Source organism: Polyodon spathula, chromosome 17 (genome assembly GCF_017654505.1).
Source record: "Polyodon spathula isolate WHYD16114869_AA chromosome 17, ASM1765450v1, whole genome shotgun sequence".
NCBI classification, from domain to species: domain Eukaryota; kingdom Metazoa; phylum Chordata; class Actinopteri; order Acipenseriformes; family Polyodontidae; genus Polyodon; species Polyodon spathula.
This window is the reverse complement of record NC_054550.1, coordinates 36,095,806-36,113,303: the sequence shown is the minus strand read 5'-3', so window position 1 is coordinate 36,113,303 and position 17,498 is coordinate 36,095,806. Positions and strand designations below refer to the sequence as shown.

The 17,498-nt window shown below is 44.9% G+C and overlaps 1 protein-coding gene across 1 annotated transcript in view; it reads right to left on the bottom strand.

Annotated features, from left to right (window-relative positions):
* Positions 1–17,498, bottom strand: part of LOC121330006 (ena/VASP-like protein) — a 42,081-nt gene continuing 24,583 nt past the window's right edge. The window contains exons 4-14 of the mRNA XM_041276192.1: positions 12,359–12,422; positions 9,246–9,310; positions 8,035–8,115; positions 6,805–6,956; positions 6,406–6,518; positions 4,338–4,398; positions 3,966–4,026; positions 3,022–3,082; positions 1,693–1,759; positions 753–810; positions 1–136 (exon numbers count right to left, since the gene is read on the bottom strand). Of these exons, the coding sequence (XP_041132126.1) occupies positions 99–136; positions 753–810; positions 1,693–1,759; positions 3,022–3,082; positions 3,966–4,026; positions 4,338–4,398; positions 6,406–6,518; positions 6,805–6,956; positions 8,035–8,115; positions 9,246–9,310; positions 12,359–12,422 (821 nt within the window). The 3' untranslated portion in view covers positions 1–98. The remainder of the gene's footprint in view (positions 137–752; positions 811–1,692; positions 1,760–3,021; positions 3,083–3,965; positions 4,027–4,337; positions 4,399–6,405; positions 6,519–6,804; positions 6,957–8,034; positions 8,116–9,245; positions 9,311–12,358; positions 12,423–17,498) is intronic.

The window sequence follows — 17,498 nt, the reverse complement described above, 5'->3', positions numbered from 1 at the left end:
CCCCCTCTCCACTCAGCTAACACAGACACAGTGCAGACATCCTCCTGCAGCCTCCTCTCCACTCGGCTCTCCTCCACTCCCCCGTGCTTCCACAGGTATTATGTTGTGCTGATTCTACTGAGTTCTTGTCTAATGGCTGCAAAAACAAGCAGGAAAAAAAAAAACAGAACAAACACGATAAGTAACTTCTAATCTCCAGGTCAGAAAGCATAATTATACAAACAGCATGTGCACAGCGGTTCTGCTACCCAGTGCTGTGCGGAGGCACATGTTCTCCGAGTATCACTAGCTGTCTCTAGCAGCCAGTATTGAGGCCAGTAATATTCAGTAGAGCAGGGGTAGCACTGCAGCCCTGTAGCTGCTTCAGGACCTCGTCGGGGGTTTCATTCATTCATTAACAATGAAGCCCATGGTCTGGACAGGTCAAGGGTGACTGCACCTGAACCAGAGGCTCTTTCAATTTGCAATCAGATCCTTCATTATTTAAAAGGGGAGTGCTAAGTTTATTTCCAAGCAGGTCTTTAAGTGTTTGATCAATAGCTGTGTGCTCAGTTACATAATGAAGTACCCAGCAGAATAATTCCACTGTTCTTGGCACGGGAAGAATGTAATCTATAATATTCACGAGGCATCAATTAAGACTGGAGGTGGAAGACTGATTGTGATGAGCTGGTAGGCTAGTTGAATATTCTAAACACAATTTCATGTTCTTTTGAATGATGTAATGGATACTGAGTCTCCAGAGCCCTTACCATCAATGATCTCGTCCTTCACCTTGTGCAACTCGCGTACAACTTCTTCCAGGATCTCCTGGTGCACAAAACACAAAGATCAACACAAGTGTTTCCAACAAGATAGTGTAAAATCCTTTCCTATTTACTGGAAGGCTGGGATCCTGGAGTCTAAATAATCTGCTGCTATTCAGCCTCAACCCGTCCTACTGAAGCCAGCAGAGCTTGTGAAATTCAGCCTCATCAGATCAGCAGAAAACTAACAAATGACAGGAGGCTATTCAAGCCAGCTATTCCTAGCAGCTGATTGATCTAAAAACTTCTTAAAAAAAAGTCTTAAAGGATCCCAGGATTCAGCATCAACAACATGACTAGGTAACCCATTTCATCCCCTCCCCACTCTCTGTGTGAAGAAGAGTCTCCTTCAACAACATGACTAGATAACCCATTCCATCCCCTCCCCACTCTCTGTGTGAAGAAGAGTCTCCTTCAACAACATGACTAGGTAACCCATTCCATCCCCTCACCACTCTCTGTGTGAAGAAGAGTCTCCTTCAGCAACATGACTAGGTAACCCATTCCATCCCCTCACCACTCTCTGTGTGAAGAAGTGTCCAATAGGTTCAGGGTGACTTAAAAAAATAAAAGAACCCTGAAAGATCTTGTGATTCCTGTGCCAGTTCCTGACAGTTTGAAATTATCTGACATCTCTAAAGGTTGTGGGCTTTGTATCCCAGAAGCCCCACAGTTGAATTACTGCAGTACTGTTTGCACAGTGGGCTATGAGTTACAGTACATAGCTCCCATTGTGCAAGTGACACCTCTCTCCCATCATATGTGATTTCTGTATCTCTAACCACAAGTGGAGGAAACACTTTCCCACACTGCAATGTAAAAACCCTTCTATAAACCTCCTCACTGGGGGATCTGGTTGTCACCTATGAAAATGAGCTCTTCTTACCTGCTTCATTCGGTCAAAATCTAAGGCATCTGTGGCCATATCATTGCTGCTGCTTACTGGTTTAACCCTGAGAGAGACAGAAGAGAAAAAAAGCAATTATACTCTTCCGGTCAGCCCACTGCACTGGCTGGGTAAGCAGTAAAACACAGACTCCGACCAGCCCACTGCACTGGCTGGGTAAGCAGTAAAACACAGACTCTGGTCAGCCCACTGCACTGGCTGGGTAAGCAGTAAAACACAGACTCTGGTCAGCCCACTGCACTGGCTGGGTAAGCAGTAAAACACAGACTCTGGTCAGCCCACTGCACTGGCTGGGTAAGCAGTAACACAGACAGGCTGTGTACCGTGGGTTAGAGTAAACCTGGATAAATAATCCATTACACCGTGTAACACATTTTTTTGTTCCTGGGTAGTAAGTGTTATTTCCTAATTGCTTATGCCTCAAAAGTATCGAAAATGGCTATTATTCCCCACAAACTTTGCTTTTGTGACCAGGACAGTGATATTTCAAAATATCACTATTTCCAATGGGAAAACGGGCAAATGTGTGTCTTTTCGTTCACATAAAGTCAGAAAAAAACAACATATGACTCCAAAGTAACATGTATTTATACTAAAGTAATACAAAATGACTACAAAAGATTTAGAAGTGAATAGTTTTTAGAGATTTATGATTATACTGTAAATTTATAATCATAAATAAGCAATTAGGAAATAACACTTACTACCCAGGAACAAAAATTGTGTTACATAGTGTTATCTGCCAGTACGGACAAATCTATAAACTATAGCGCTGCACCAGACATCAACGTGTGCTCATCAACTCTTAAGCATTATGAGACATTTAAACTATCCTAGCACATTATCTTTGTAAAACGATAAGAAACCGAGTCGGAACTTATAGATTTACATGGTTGTGAAGGTGTGGATGAATTGTCTTTACCATATGGCCAGATATATATACACACAGTTTAAGAGCCAGTGTAACCCCTAGGCCCAGCTTACTTTTTTTTTAATAAAGGCTGATGTAGAGGATCAGTTATCAGAGTGGTTTCTCTGGTTCTGTGGGTTTGATCCGAGGCAGGTTTTACTGAAGGGCTTTGCATAGAAACCAGTTTGGAAGCAGCAAATTAAGCACACAGCCTGTTGCACATATGGAACTTTGCTGCCCTCTGCTGTTTTGTATTGTGCACTACCTGCAGCGACTAAATTTCTGCTAATGGAAAAACACTTGAGTCTCATGCGATGGCTACAGCACTGCTTCACGATGTGCGCTGGCTCCTCATTGTGAAGATGAGTGCTGTCAGCAGTGAGGTTACCCCGCCTCACCTTGATACCAGTGAAGACCTGTCTGCAGAGCTGGCTCGATCCCATGGCTTCTTCAGAGGATCTGTGGGGAACACAGCAGAAAAAATGTTAGAACTGACAAAAAGCCCAGATTCCCAAAGCAGATCTGACGAAAGCCCTGCTGTGAACTCTGGATACCAGCCTGGGGCAGCCTGGTCAGGACAGCAGTGAAGCACTGCTGTGAACTCTGGATACCAGCCTGGGGCAGCCTGGTCAGGACAGCAGTGAATCACTGCTGTGAACTCTGGATACCAGCCTGGAGCAGCCTGGTCAGGACAGCAGTGAAGCACTGCTGTGAACTCTGGATACCAGCCTGGGGCAGCCTGGTCAGGACAGCAGTGAAGCACTGCTGTGAACTCTGGATACTCGCCTGGGGCAGCCTGGTCAGGACAGCAGTGAAGCACTGCTGTGAACTCTGGATACCAGCCTGGGGCAGCCTGGTCAGGACAGCAGTGAAGCACAGCTGTGAACTCTGGATACCAGCCTGGGGCAGCCTGGTCAGAACAGCAGTGAAGCACTGCTGTGAACTCTGGATACCAGCCTGGGGCAGCCTGGTCAGGACAGCAGTGAATCACTGCTGTGAACTCTGGATACTCGCCTGGGGCAGCCTGGTCAGGACAGCAGTGAAGCACTGCTGTGAACTCTGGATACCAGCCTGGGGCAGCCTGGTCAGGACAGCAGTGAAGCACTGCTGTGAACTCTGGATACCAGCTTGGGGCAGCCTGGTCAGAACAGCAGTGAAGCACTGCTGTGAACTCTGGATACCCGCCTGGGGCAGCCTGGTCAGGACAGCAGTGAAGCACTGCTGTGAACTCTGGATATCAGCCTGGTCAGGACAGCAGTGAGGCACTGCTGTGAACTCTGGATATCAGCCTGGGGCAGCTCTGCTTCACACAGCAGCGTGTGTAGAATCAGCGGCTCATTACCTGTAGAGTTCTGCTGGCCAGGTCCACGAGTAATGGGGGAAGGAGAGGGGCTGGGATCCTCCTGCAAAACCAAGACTTGGAGTTAGCACAACGCAGCACTGGGAGCTTGGAGGGCATCATTACAATGGTATTATGCATAGTCACAATGTACTTGTGTGTAAATCTTGTGCACAATATAACCCTAACCCTTTTGTCTTTAAAAGTACAATTTTCATCACTGTTTAGGTCAAATGAATAAACTCGCTCATGTTTATTTCTAGTTCTGTTACTCCTCGGAAGAATATGGTGATATTAATGCCCTTTGATATTAGTAAGTGCACAAAGTGGAGTTGATATCTGAAATGAATTGATATCTGAAAGTTAATCACTCACACTTTGGCCTTCTTCCTCTTTCTTTTCACTTGGTTTGTCAGTCTGTGTAGCTGCTTTCCTTCTGTTAAAAACAAGATGTATAGTTTATGTTCACTTACAGACCTGCAGACTGTCAAACAGTCCCACACAGAACAGACAGCTGGGAGTCACACACACAGAACAGCTCTGTGATCCAACACTGTGATTCACAGCATCATTACAGCAGAGTCACACACACAGAACAGCTCTGTGATCCAACACTGTGATTCACAGCATCATTACAGCAGAGTCACACACATAGAACAGCTCTGTGATCCAACACTGATTCAGAACATCATTACAGCAGTCACACACACAGAGCAGCTCTGTGATCCAACACTGTGATTCACAGCATCATTACAGCAGAGTCACACACACAGAACAGCTCTGTGATCCAACACTGTGATTCACAGCATCATTACAGCAGAGTCACACACATAGAACAGCTCTGTGATCCAACACTGATTCAGAACATCATTACAGCAGAGTCACACACACAGAACAGCTCTGTGATCCAACACTGTGATTCACAGCATCATTACAACAGAGTCACACACACAGAACAGCTCTGTGATCCAACACTGATTCAGAACATCATTACAGCAGAGTCACACACACAGAACAGCTCTGTGATCCAACACTGTGATTCACAGCATCATTACAGCAGTCACACACACACAACAGCTCTGTGATCCAACACTGATTCAGAACATCATTACAGCAGAGTCACACACACAGAACAGCTCTGTGATCCAACACTATGATTCACAGCATCATTACAGCAGTCACACACACAGAACAGCTCTGTGATCCAACACTGTGATTCACAGCATCATTACAGCAGTCACACACACAGAACAGCTCTGTGATCCAACACTGATTCAGAACATCATTACAGCAGAGTCACACACACAGAACAGCTGTGATCCAACACTATGATTCACAGCATCATTACAGCAGTCACACACACAGAACAGCTCTGTGATCCAACACTGATTCAGAACATCATTACAGCAGAGTCACACACACACAACAGCTCTGTGATCCAACACTGTGATTCACAGCATCATTACAGCAATCACACACACAGAACAGCTCCGTGATCCAACACTGATTCAGAACTTCATTACAGCAGAGTCACACACACACAACAGCTCTGTGATCCAACACTGTGATTCACAGCATCATTACAGCAGAGTCACACACACAGAACAGCTGTGATCCAACACTGTGATTCACAGCATCATTACAGCAGTCACACACACAGAACAGCTCCGTGATCCAACACTGATTCAGAACTTCATTACAGCAGAGTCACACACACACAACAGCTCTGTGATCCAACACTGTGATTCACAGCATCATTACAGCAGTCACACACACAGAACAGCTCTGTGATCCAACACTGTGATTCACAGCATCATTACAGCAGTCACACACACAGAACAGCTCTGTGATCCAACACTGTGATTCACAGCATCGTTACAGTAGCTCAATACATACTGCAGTGTTCACTTGCGTTTAAAGATTTGTTTTCATGTAATGCGTCTTTAGAAGGACGGAACACTGTGTAACATGAGCACACAGGAGGAGAATCTGGTGGCTGAGTGCTGGAACTGACACTACAGTTTTTCACCAGCAGATGGCTCTCCAGTTAGTAAATATACATACACTATATTACTGTAGCTATTTGATATTTGATCAGGGACTTTCCTTCGTGGTGCAATGCAAAACTATTCCATTTAAGAAGTTGTAACTGTCCTTAAGAGGTTCCATTATTACCCCCTAACATGCAGCTGCAATGCCACTATCCTTCTATATACAGTGTGTGCCTAAATACACACATATCTACATTGTATATAGGAGATGCTCCCCTAGTTGTTCAATTCAAGACTTCTTTGCACAGCTGGTTGCAGAGCAAGTTGTCTGAACCAGCTGTCTGGTTTAGGAGCACAGTGCTTGTCGGTTTGCATGAATATAATGTTTCTTGTTAAGCATGCAAAGTAAAGCTAAGAAAGTAAGTAAAAAGCCCCTGTTGTCTTACTCTAACCTTCGTGCGAGCAGGGCGTTCATCTCCTGCATCAGCCCCCCTCCTCCACTCGTTCGATTGGCCTCGTTCTTCGAGCCGCCACTGGGGCTGGAGCCTCCGGAACTGTCTTCAGACTAGCGGGGCGAGAGCCAGCACGGCACAGTTCATTGCCATGTGATGTCATTGTGATGTCATTGCAGTCTGGTACAAGCAACTTTCATATGACATGCAAATCAGAGGATACATGACTGATTAAAACTAGCTTGATTCATAGCCAGCACCCTAAACGATATCATTTATAATATATTGAAAAAAACTGAATACAAAGAATGAAAAAATATAGCATATATTTGAGCAAATAACATAGTTTCCATCTGGGTCCTGGTTAAGCTGGCTGCGCTCAGCAGCTAAAGAGCTCACCCTCTGCACTCTGCGTAGTTTGGCTCCAGCCAGCGCTGCGGCCAGCCCCGCCCCCGGACTGTCATCACCCCCAGCCGGCAGCGGAGGGGGGGGCGGGGGATTCCCAGCTCCCCCCTCCCCCCGGGCCCGGCGGGGGGGAGGGGGAGGGGGAGCTCCCCCCTGAGAGAGGGGTCAGAGAGAGGGGGGCAGCCGTGGGGTGTCCGAGCGGGAGAGGAGGACCTGCATGAGAACAGTGAGGGGGTCAGTCATACACAGCCACTCAGCACAGGAGGCAGTGGTTATTCCAGACACCCCCGCACCCCGAAATCAGCACACTGTCCAGATGGAAAACTTCAATGTCAAATCCAGTTTCTGCATGAGCTACTGATAAAAAGATGTATTTATTTAAAACCATGCTAACTATAACACTGAACCCTACATAACGAATGGCAGTGCATAGCAGGTACGATTGATGGGATTATTGTGTTCCACATTATCTTGAAGGATTTGTGTTCAGGGCTATACTATGTGTAAGGGGCACGTCTTCCTCTCTTATTACTATATTACTTGACAAGGCCAGGAAGCTCCTCAACATAGCTGAACAATTTAACAAGCAGCTAAATCAAAAACTGCTGACTGTTTTACATGGCAGCTCCACACTCCTGACTCAAACACATTTTGAAAACAAGGTTTGGCATCAGGAATGCAAAGGTTTATCATTACAGAGGGATAGAAAGTAGGATGCATTCATGTTAAAAAAAAAAGACAAAGAAAAAGAACAGATGATATAAAAAATGCACAAAGATACATATTCACTGCAAGTATTAAAAAAATATGCATGGAAGAGTGAAATGGGTCAGATGTCGGTAAGGATAAAGTCTGGGGGCAGCTCAGATACAAGGCTGTTATCTAAACACCAGAACCTGCGTCTGGGTCAGTGCTGGGGGGCACGCTGCCATGCAGAAGTGCTGACCTCTTCAACTCAGTCTCAACCGGGCCCACCCCTACTGAACCCCCGGTGGAGGGGCGCAGGAGTTAAAGACAGGATCAGGAGCATGGTTTAGATCACAGCAGGGTCAAAGCAAGAGCGAGTCCCGCCCCTCCCTGGAGTTGGAGGTCAGCACCTACGCTGCAGCGCACCCTGTGGAGTGGAGGTACTTACTGCTGTGGAAAATGGCAGCTGTCAGAGGAGGCAGAGGGGAGGTCTTCTTGGGCAGGACCCCCTCCGACACAGTGGTGTAAGAGGGGGGCGAGGAGGCGAAGGGGGGGCTGGGCTGGTACAGGAAGGAGGGGAACTGGGACAGGCGGGCGGTCTCAAAGGAGCCGTCGGTGCTTTTAAAGAGCTGCCGGGCGGAGGAGGAGCAGAGATGGTTCAGAAAGTAATCCTCCAGGGGCCCTAGCTGCTCGGAGGGGCCTGTAGCCATGCTATTCTGGAGTGGGATCAGGGGCAGAGCCACCGGGAGGACGGGCTGGGGGCCCGCTGGCTTCATGGGAGGCAGTACCCTCACCACAGGGGGAGAGGGGGGCAGCGATGACCAGGCGCCAGGCTTGGTGGGCAGCAGGGGAGCGTGGGAGGCTCTCAGCGGAGGGGACATGGGGTCCTGTCTGACATTGTGAGACAAGGTTCCCACTCCGGGCTGCACCGGGGAGAAGGCGGAGGCCAGGGAGGTGCTGAGCTGATAGGCAGACGGAGCGCACCTGTGTGGGGGATCGGTGGCCCGGGCTGCGGGCTGGAAGCTGCTGCAGCAGATATCACTGTCCTGGTTGTGGGACGAGGAGTGAGAGGTGACTTTAGCGTAGGAGGGGGGCGGGGCGGCCCCGGTCCTGCAGTGGCTGTACTCGGGAGGCGGGGAGTGACACTGAGAGGGGGAAGGGGACACCTTGATCTGAAGGGTGGCAACTAAAAAGACAGAGAAACAGTCAACAGAGAAAGAAATAAAATGTGAGCACAACGTCATGAGGACAGAAGAAACAGAATACAAAAAAAGAAGCTAAAACAGGAATACAAAAAGGCAATAGATGGTGGATATATATATATATATATATATATATATATATATATATATATATATATATATTATATATATAGTATATAGACCATACAACACACACACACACACACACACACAAAAATAAAGATGCTTATTGCGCAAAACAAAATCAACAGGTAAATTAATCAAAGAGAAAGGCAAAACAGAATCAAAGGAATCCAGCCAAGGGGCTCATCCTCCACAAATCCACCCACATCTCAGGCTGTGGAGATGACTCTGGAGAGCCATTCACACTCAGAGCTTTACCACAGGGCAATTTAAAGGGCAGCTGCTAGATACTGCAAAGGGGGATGGGTTCCATCTGATCCAGACCAGGGTAGCATACTGATTGACTGCAGTCCCTGCCCCCTCCCCACCCCTCTCATCTCTCCCCCTCTCCCCCCTGGGGAGCCCTGGGAGCTGTGCTCCTACCTGATGTGGAAGCTCGTCGGTCCCTCTCCACCTGTGCCTGCAGTTGCTGCTGCTCCATCACCTGCCTTTAAGAAATAAGAAATCCGAAATGAAGTTAAGTTAAACCGCTGCACTGACTAAAAGGCACAATCCGGAAAAGGTGTGACCAGGTTTTTCTGTCCCAGCTAGACTTCTCTTCCATACGTGGATATGAGAGGAGCTCTGCATTGATAGTTATTGAGAGGAGCTCTGCATTGATAGTTATTGAGAGGTGTGTATTGATAGTTATTGAGAGGTGTGTACTGATAGTTATTGAGAGGAGCTCTGTATTGATAGTTATTGAGAGGTGTGTATTGATAGTTATTGAGAGGTGCTCTGCATTGATAGTTATTGAGAGGAGCTGTGTATTGATAGTTATTGAGAGGTGCTCTGTATTGATAGTTATTGAGAGGAGCTCTGTATTGATAGTTATTGAGAGGTGTGTATTGATAGTTATTGAGAGGAGCTCTGTATTGATAGTTATTGAGAGGTGTGTATTGATAGTTATTGAGAGGAGCTCTGTATTGATAGTTATTGAGAGGTGTGTATTGATAGTTATTGAGAGGTGTGTATTGATAGTTATTGAGAGGAGCTCTGTATTGATAGTTATTGAGAGGTGTGTATTGATAGTTATTGAGAGGAGCTCTGTATTGATAGTTATTGAGAGGTGTGTATTGATAGTTATTGAGAGGAGCTCTGTATTGATAGTTATTGAGAGGTGTGTATTGATATTGATAGTTATTGAGAGGAGCTCTGTATTGATAGTTATTGAGAGGTGTGTATTGATAGTTATTGAGAGGAGCTCTGTATTGATAGTTATTGAGAGGTGTGTATTGATAGTTATTGAGAGGAGCTCTGTATTGATAGTTATTGAGAGGAGCTCTGTATTGATAGTTATTGAGAGGAGCTCTGTATTGATAGTTATTGAGAGGTGTGTATTGATAGTTATTGAGAGGAGCTCTGTATTGATAGTTATTGAGAGGTGTGTATTGATAGTTATTGAGAGGAGCTCTGTATTGATAGTTATTGAGAGGTGTGTATTGATAGTTATTGAGAGGAGCTCTGTATTGATAGTTATTGAGAGGAGCTCTGTATTGATAGTTATTGAGAGGAGCTCTGTATTGATAGTTATTGAGAGGTGTGTATTGATAGTTATTGAGAGGAGCTCTGTATTGATAGTTATTGAGAGGTGTGTATTGATAGTTATTGAGAGGAGCTCTGTATTGATAGTTACTGAGAGGTGTGTATTGATAGTTATTGAGAGGAGCTCTGTATTGATAGTTATTGAGAGGTGTGTATTGATAGTTATTGAGAGGAGCTCTGTATTGATAGTTATTGAGAGGAGCTCTGTATTGATAGTTATTGAGAGGAGCTCTGTATTGATAGTTATTGAGAGGTGTGTATTGATAGTTATTGAGAGGAGCTCTGTATTGATAGTTATTGAGAGGTGTGTATTGATAGTTATTGAGAGGAGCTCTGTATTGATAGTTATTGAGAGGTGTGTATTGATAGTTATTGAGAGGAGCTCTGTATTGATAGTTATTGAGAGGTGTGTATTGATAGTTATTGAGAGGAGCTCTGTATTGATAGTTATTGAGAGGTGTGTATTGATAGTTATTGAGAGGAGCTCTGTATTGATAGTTATTGAGAGGTGTGTATTGATAGTTATTGAGAGGAGCTCTGTATTGATAGTTATTGAGAGGTGTGTATTGATAGTTATTGAGAGGTGTGTACTGATAGTTATTGAGAGGTGTGTATTGATAGTTATTGAGAGGAGCTCTGTATTGATAGTTATTGAGAGGAGCTCTGTATTGATAGTTATTGAGAGGAGCTCTGTATTGATAGTTATTGAGAGGAGTGTATTGATAGTTATTGAGAGGAGTGTATTGATAGTTATTGAGAGGTGTGTATTGATAGTTATGGAGGGGAGCTCTGTATTGATAGTTATTGAGAGGAACTCCATTGATAGTTATTGAGAGCAGCTCTGTTCAGTCCAATGTGAAGCAGTGCGATGACAGCAGGATCACAGTAATTCAGTGATTGCTTCTCTCTGTGTGTCCGTTTTCTTGCGGCACTTCCTAGGTGTGTCTGGGTGAAACTTCTCCACTTAGAGAGGCCAACCTGAGCCCAGTCAGTCAGAGATGGGTGGGGCTGTTAATCCTGTCAATACTGTTATTAAAAAGTATTTGACTACCAGCACCCTACAAAGGGAAAAACATCAGAACTGGGGCTGCTTTTTTAAATACAAAGTCTGTGATGAATTTGCGCTGTTGCTTCATCATAACTGTCTGTTAACTGATTGGCTTCAATGACCACACAACGCAGTTGCATGATTTGAAATAAGTGATGAGTGGCACACAGCTCCTGATTTAGTAAGGGACTGGGGGAAAGCTGATTGAAATGAGAGATATCCCTTATAATGCAGCTCTGTCTCGACTGCACGGCACATCCCAGCTCACCCGCACAACAGGATATCTAAAGCGTTTCACTTCCTGTCTCACAGCAGATTTACACAAGAAAAGGCCGTTCAGCCCATCAAGGCTTGTCCCTTGTTAGCACCGTTCTCCCCGACTGGGGGAACTCATTTAAAAGCACACAATCTAGTCTTTTTATGTTGTGTTTTAGATCTGATTACATCACCTAGTCAGCTATGCCATGCATGTATAACTCTGTGTAAAAAAAGTGCTTCCTACCTTACTTTACACAGCTTCCATTTCACTGTGCTTTATCACACTTAGCTGTGCTCTAGCATGCTTTCACTGTGCTTTATCACACTTAGCTGTGCTCTAGCATGCTTTCACTGTGCTTTATCACACTTAGCTGTGCTCTAGCATGCTTTCACTGTGCTTTATCACACTTAGCTGTGCTTCAGCATGCTTTCACTGTGCTTTATCACACTTAAGTTTGCTTTTACTATGGGTCATTTTATAAGGATAAACCAGCCAGCAATGAAACACAGAAGCCAATGTGAGGTCCCTTAGCTTGCGCTCCACTCAGTTGATAACAACAGACACAGCGTTATCCCTTGATTCCGAGCACCAGGGACCAGGTGGCAGGGCGAGAGCGTTGTGTATTAGTGAGGCAGCTCATCTCACCTTCTCTGCACTTCCATATCGTCTGAAGAGGGCCCATTCTGGACTTGGCGTTGGACAGCTGGACCTGGGAGAAGAGCAAGAGATATATACTGGGATACAGTTATATCTATATCTATATCTATATCTATATCTATCTATCTATCTATCTATCTATCTATCGAACCTGGAAGACAATGCATTATTTTAGGTTTGGAACTTCACCTCAGAATTCTCTGGGTCTCAGTGTTCTTAGAACACTCACCTGTAAGTCCCTTTCAAAAATCCAAACTTAAACTACAGAATCAGTCTACCTGGATGTTTCTACCATGCTATCTGAAGAAGGCAGAACCTTGTAGCTAATTATTAAAACAGAGAGTTTAAAACCTAACTGTTAGAGGTCCCATAATTCCGAGCACATTTACTGCTTTAGGACCATTAAAGATGTCAGAGCACTTAGCATAGAAAAGCACATACATGCAGATACAACATTAAACTGTAAACCTCTCACACTACACTATGGGGCCAGTACAGGGCCCGGTCCCCTGAGACTGTACAGCGCCATGGTATCTTTATTACATAGGAGCTGACTTCACCTTGTTTATAAAGGGAAATCTGTTTGGAAGCCAGAATACAAAGATCACACAATAAATACACAAGGAAAGTAACAGATTAGTACCCTGGAAAGTAACACATTAGATACAAAGGACACAGGCCTGTACAAATCAGCTTTCAAAGCAGAACAATCCCATCAATATCCATGCATTTCAGCAAAATGACTCAAAAGGAGGTGGAACCAGAATGCTTGCGTAAACACACAGGGCCTTTAGAAGCCTGCGGCTGTCAGAAGGTGTAAGTGGCGGGGAGATTCATAGCCTAGGCTGTCAGCTTAACTGCTCATTCAGGGTAAAAGAGTTTAAAGCATTCAGCTTACAGGCAACACACACTGAACGTTCTAGACGATATCAATTCCTTCATTCACTTTCACCGCCACTAAAGCAGGGGGCTTGTCCCCCACGGCCCCAGCTTTTTAAACACAGCCTGCTAATTGATATCCCTGATCTGCTGGTGGTCTTGTGATGCTCACGGTAGCTCTAGAGACTCCCATACTTGATAAGTAACATGCTGGTGTCCGTGGCGTCAGCTGTTCAGAACCATCCCTCTCAGTTTACAGGACCTCCTGCCTCCCACGTGACACTCCGTGGAAACCTTCTCAATACACAGAGCAGCACAGTTCAGATCAATCTGCTCAGTGTTAATCAGCTAACAGCACAGCGATGGGAGTATTCTAATCAATCTGCTGAATATCACTGCTCAGTGTTAATCAGCTAACAGCACAGTGATCGGGACATCAGAGTATTCTGGACCCCACTTCTCTATACATCTCTATTAGTCAGGATTACCTCTTCCAGCTAGAGGCAGTTGGTTCAGATCCAGGGAGATGCATACTCTGTGTTTCTGGCTGCCTTCCATGCCAGTTCCTTATCCCTGAAGATATCATCTATATCTGGTTTCAAGCCATTTTCTCTGTGGATGTTTTAAAGTGCCCATTCTGTCCCCGGGGAAGGTAATTAAATGTCCTATTCTTTAGTACCTTCAGTGCTGCACGGATCATATCAGCTATGTTAAAGCTCCAAGCTTCTTATCACCACAGCAAGATCACTGCTCAACCTCAGAGTCTGTACTCCTTGCACTAAGGATGCTGCATTCCATTTAAAACAAGCATAACCCCACACTGCAGCCCGCTCACTGGAACCTGCTGCATTTAAAACAAGCATAACCCCACACTGCAGCCCGCTCACTGGAACCTGCTGCATTTAAAACAAGCACAACCCCACTGGAACCTGCACTGCAGCCCGCTCACTGGAACCTGCTGCATTTAAAACAAGCACCCCAACCCCCGCACTGCAGCCCACTCACTGGAACTTGCTGCATTTAAAACAAGCACAACCCCACACTGCAGCCCGCTCACTGGAACCTGCTGCATTTAAAACAAGCACAACCCCACACTGCAGCCCGCTCACTGGAACCTGCTGCATTTAAAACAAGCATAACCCCACACTGCAGCCCGCTCACTGGAACCTGCTGCATTTAAAACAAGCACAACCCCACACTGCAGCCCGCTCACTGGAACCTGCTGCATTTAAAACAAGCACAACCCCGCACTGCAGCCCGCTCACTGGAACCTGCTGCATTTAAAACAAGCATAACCCCGCACTGCAGCCTGCTCACTGGAACCTGCTGCATTTAAAACAAGCACAACCCCGCACTGCAGCCCGCTCACTGGAACCTGCTGCATTTAAAACAAGCATAACCCTGCACTGCAGCCTGCTCACTGGAACCTGCTGCATTTAAAACAAGCATAACCCCGCACTGCAGCCTGCTCACTGGAACCTGCTGCATTTAAAACAAGCACAACCCCACACTGCAGCCCGCTCACTGGAACCTGCTGCATTTAAAGAGACACTTCATCTCATGCACATGTCTCATTACTTACCCGTTTCACACCCTGTTTAATGTGTTTCTACAATCGCCTGTTACTGTTTCTGCTGTTATAGTTATTTACCAATGTGCTGCTTCTGAAAAAACTCCTAAGAGCCGATGTCGTTTGGTCCCCCTCTGAATGTTACAGCTACATACTGTATAGTGTCCAATTCAAATGAAGCTCAGCAATAGAGAAAGAGAATGGAAACATATTTGTCACCCTTTAGAAGTTGACACAGTAAATTTGCAAGGTCATTTCACAGTTTTCCTCCATGCTTTACTGGGGTATAGTATGCATTTACCATCATTTGCCATGGTTTGCAATGCTTTTTAATATTAATTATCATATGTCTCTGGACATTACACTGCTTTCCTATGCTTTACCATATTTTCACTGTGCTTTACTGCACTTTATGCTTTTACAATGGCACATTTTTATAAGCGAATGGCTGGCTCTTTCTTTTCCATCTCAAATGCAGTTTAACTGTATTCAAAGGCATCACCAGCAAACATCGCTGCTGCAGATACAAGCGCCTCGCTGTTCTCTCAGAGACTCAGAGAAATGAGTCACAGTAAAGGAGCAGCTTCCCAGAGCCTCATTAAATTATAATCAAAAGAATAACGAGTGTTTATTTCAGAGCGGTTTCAAGTCTCACCTGTTTTAACTTGGGGCTGTTGTGTTTATAAAACTGGAAACAAAAAACAAGAATTCTTTACCACTACAAAAAAATGAACAAACCTCAGTGTGAAATGCAACAAGCTGCTCTCTGAAACACAGCCGGCTTAGAACAGAACGGAATGAAACAAACGAGACTTCCCTGGTAAAGCAGAAACAGAGATATCTTCTATACCAGCCTGCAGTGCGATGAGAACACTCATTACATGGCTTATATACCTCTGAAAATGAATTTGAATGAAACAAATTATACTCCTCAATGCCATGTGCATCCAAACAGGATATTAACTGCTGCTGTTTGTTTAACTCTTCATCCTCCATCGATTATGTAATGAATGAACAGAGCTTCAGAATCTGGGCATCTAGCCCTCTTCTATTCATCCACACGGTACACAAAGAGACTTTATAAAGAACACAAGGAAAGCTAAATCCTGCCACACCTTCTGTATCTGAACCTGCTTCAAACCATTTCAGCAATGATACATTTGTATCAAACTCTTCAAACAGAAAGCAGCATAAAATCAACAATTGATTTTCAACTCCGGTACTCAAAAGCATGAAGGTACAGTAAGTATAACACAGGAGCTGTGAATACATGAAGGGAAATGTAATAGCATGAAGGTACAGTAAGGAGCTGTGAATACATGAAGGGAAATTGAAAAGCATGAAGGTACAGTAAGGAGCTGTGAATACATGAAGGGAAATTGAAAAGCATGAAGGTACAGTAAGTATAACACAGGAGCTGTGAATACATGAAGGGAAATTGCAAAAGCTAGCATATAATAAAATACAAAATTACATTTTCTACTGACAGTACAGAGCAAGGCAGCTAACAGCACAGACAGACTGAAATGTTTCAATGCAGGTATGAGAAGGGAAAGCAGTTAGTTACCTACAGGACATTCTGCAGAGGAAGAAGCGGCTGCAGTGGCAAAGGCAGAAACATTGACATACCCACTCCCTGCTGACCATTGTGTGCTCAGTGCTCCCCTACCCTACACAGAGCTCTATACACCTGACTCGTCATTACAAACCACATGAGCCTCTGAGCTGGGATCAGGTTCCGCTGCCTGGAACTAATACCTCCCTGCCCGCGTTAAATATTTCAGTGGAGGTCCTTCATCACAGAGACACAGTCTTCTCAGTGACCACGCTGTCCTGTGCTTTATCATATCCACCACCTCTGTGCTGGACCACAGTCTCCTGTGCTTTACCCTGCTTTCACTACACTTTACTAAGCTTTGCAATTCTTATCCACGTTGTACTGCAATAAGCAAAGCATGATTTGTTTGTAGATTTTAAAATATATTTTACTGGTACATGCAGTACTGTGGTAAGTTCACTTGTGGCTTCTATAGATACAAGAACAATGCCATGCTCTCAGGATAAAGCAGGTTATTTGAGAGGGCTGTGTGTTTGCAGTCCCTCCCCCGTCCCCTCTGCTACACTGACCAGGACTGAGCTGAAACAAGAGCTCGCACCAAAAGTAACTTCATCTGACCCTAGAGGTCCTCTTCCAATATGGAGAATAGGCTACTGACCACCGGCCCTGTCAGTTTAATGAGAATGAGATGCCATGGAGTCACGCTCATATTGCTCTTTGTGAACAGGGGTTATGCCTCTCTATATATAATGCATAGTGCATGGCATGGAACTGCGTGCTGCAGTGTTCCACACCAGAGTCTTCTCTGCACTTGGCTCTAACTCACATGAAAGACTTCCTGGCTGCTTTCTACTGAACTCTGCAAAAGTAACTGAAGCTTAAAAGACCCCTATATGCATGTTATGTTCCATCACAATTCACTGAGTAAAACAAAAACAACATTAGCAAGGGGTGCCGTCTTTTTAACTTGGTGTTTGATTTGATTTGATTTTATTAGTGACACTTCACATACATTCATACATTGAGTTCACTGAACTGAGTGAGAGAGACAGAGAGAAAGAGAGAGAGAAAGAGACAGACAGAGAGAGAGAGAGAGAGATCAGTGGCTCTTTAGCTAAAAT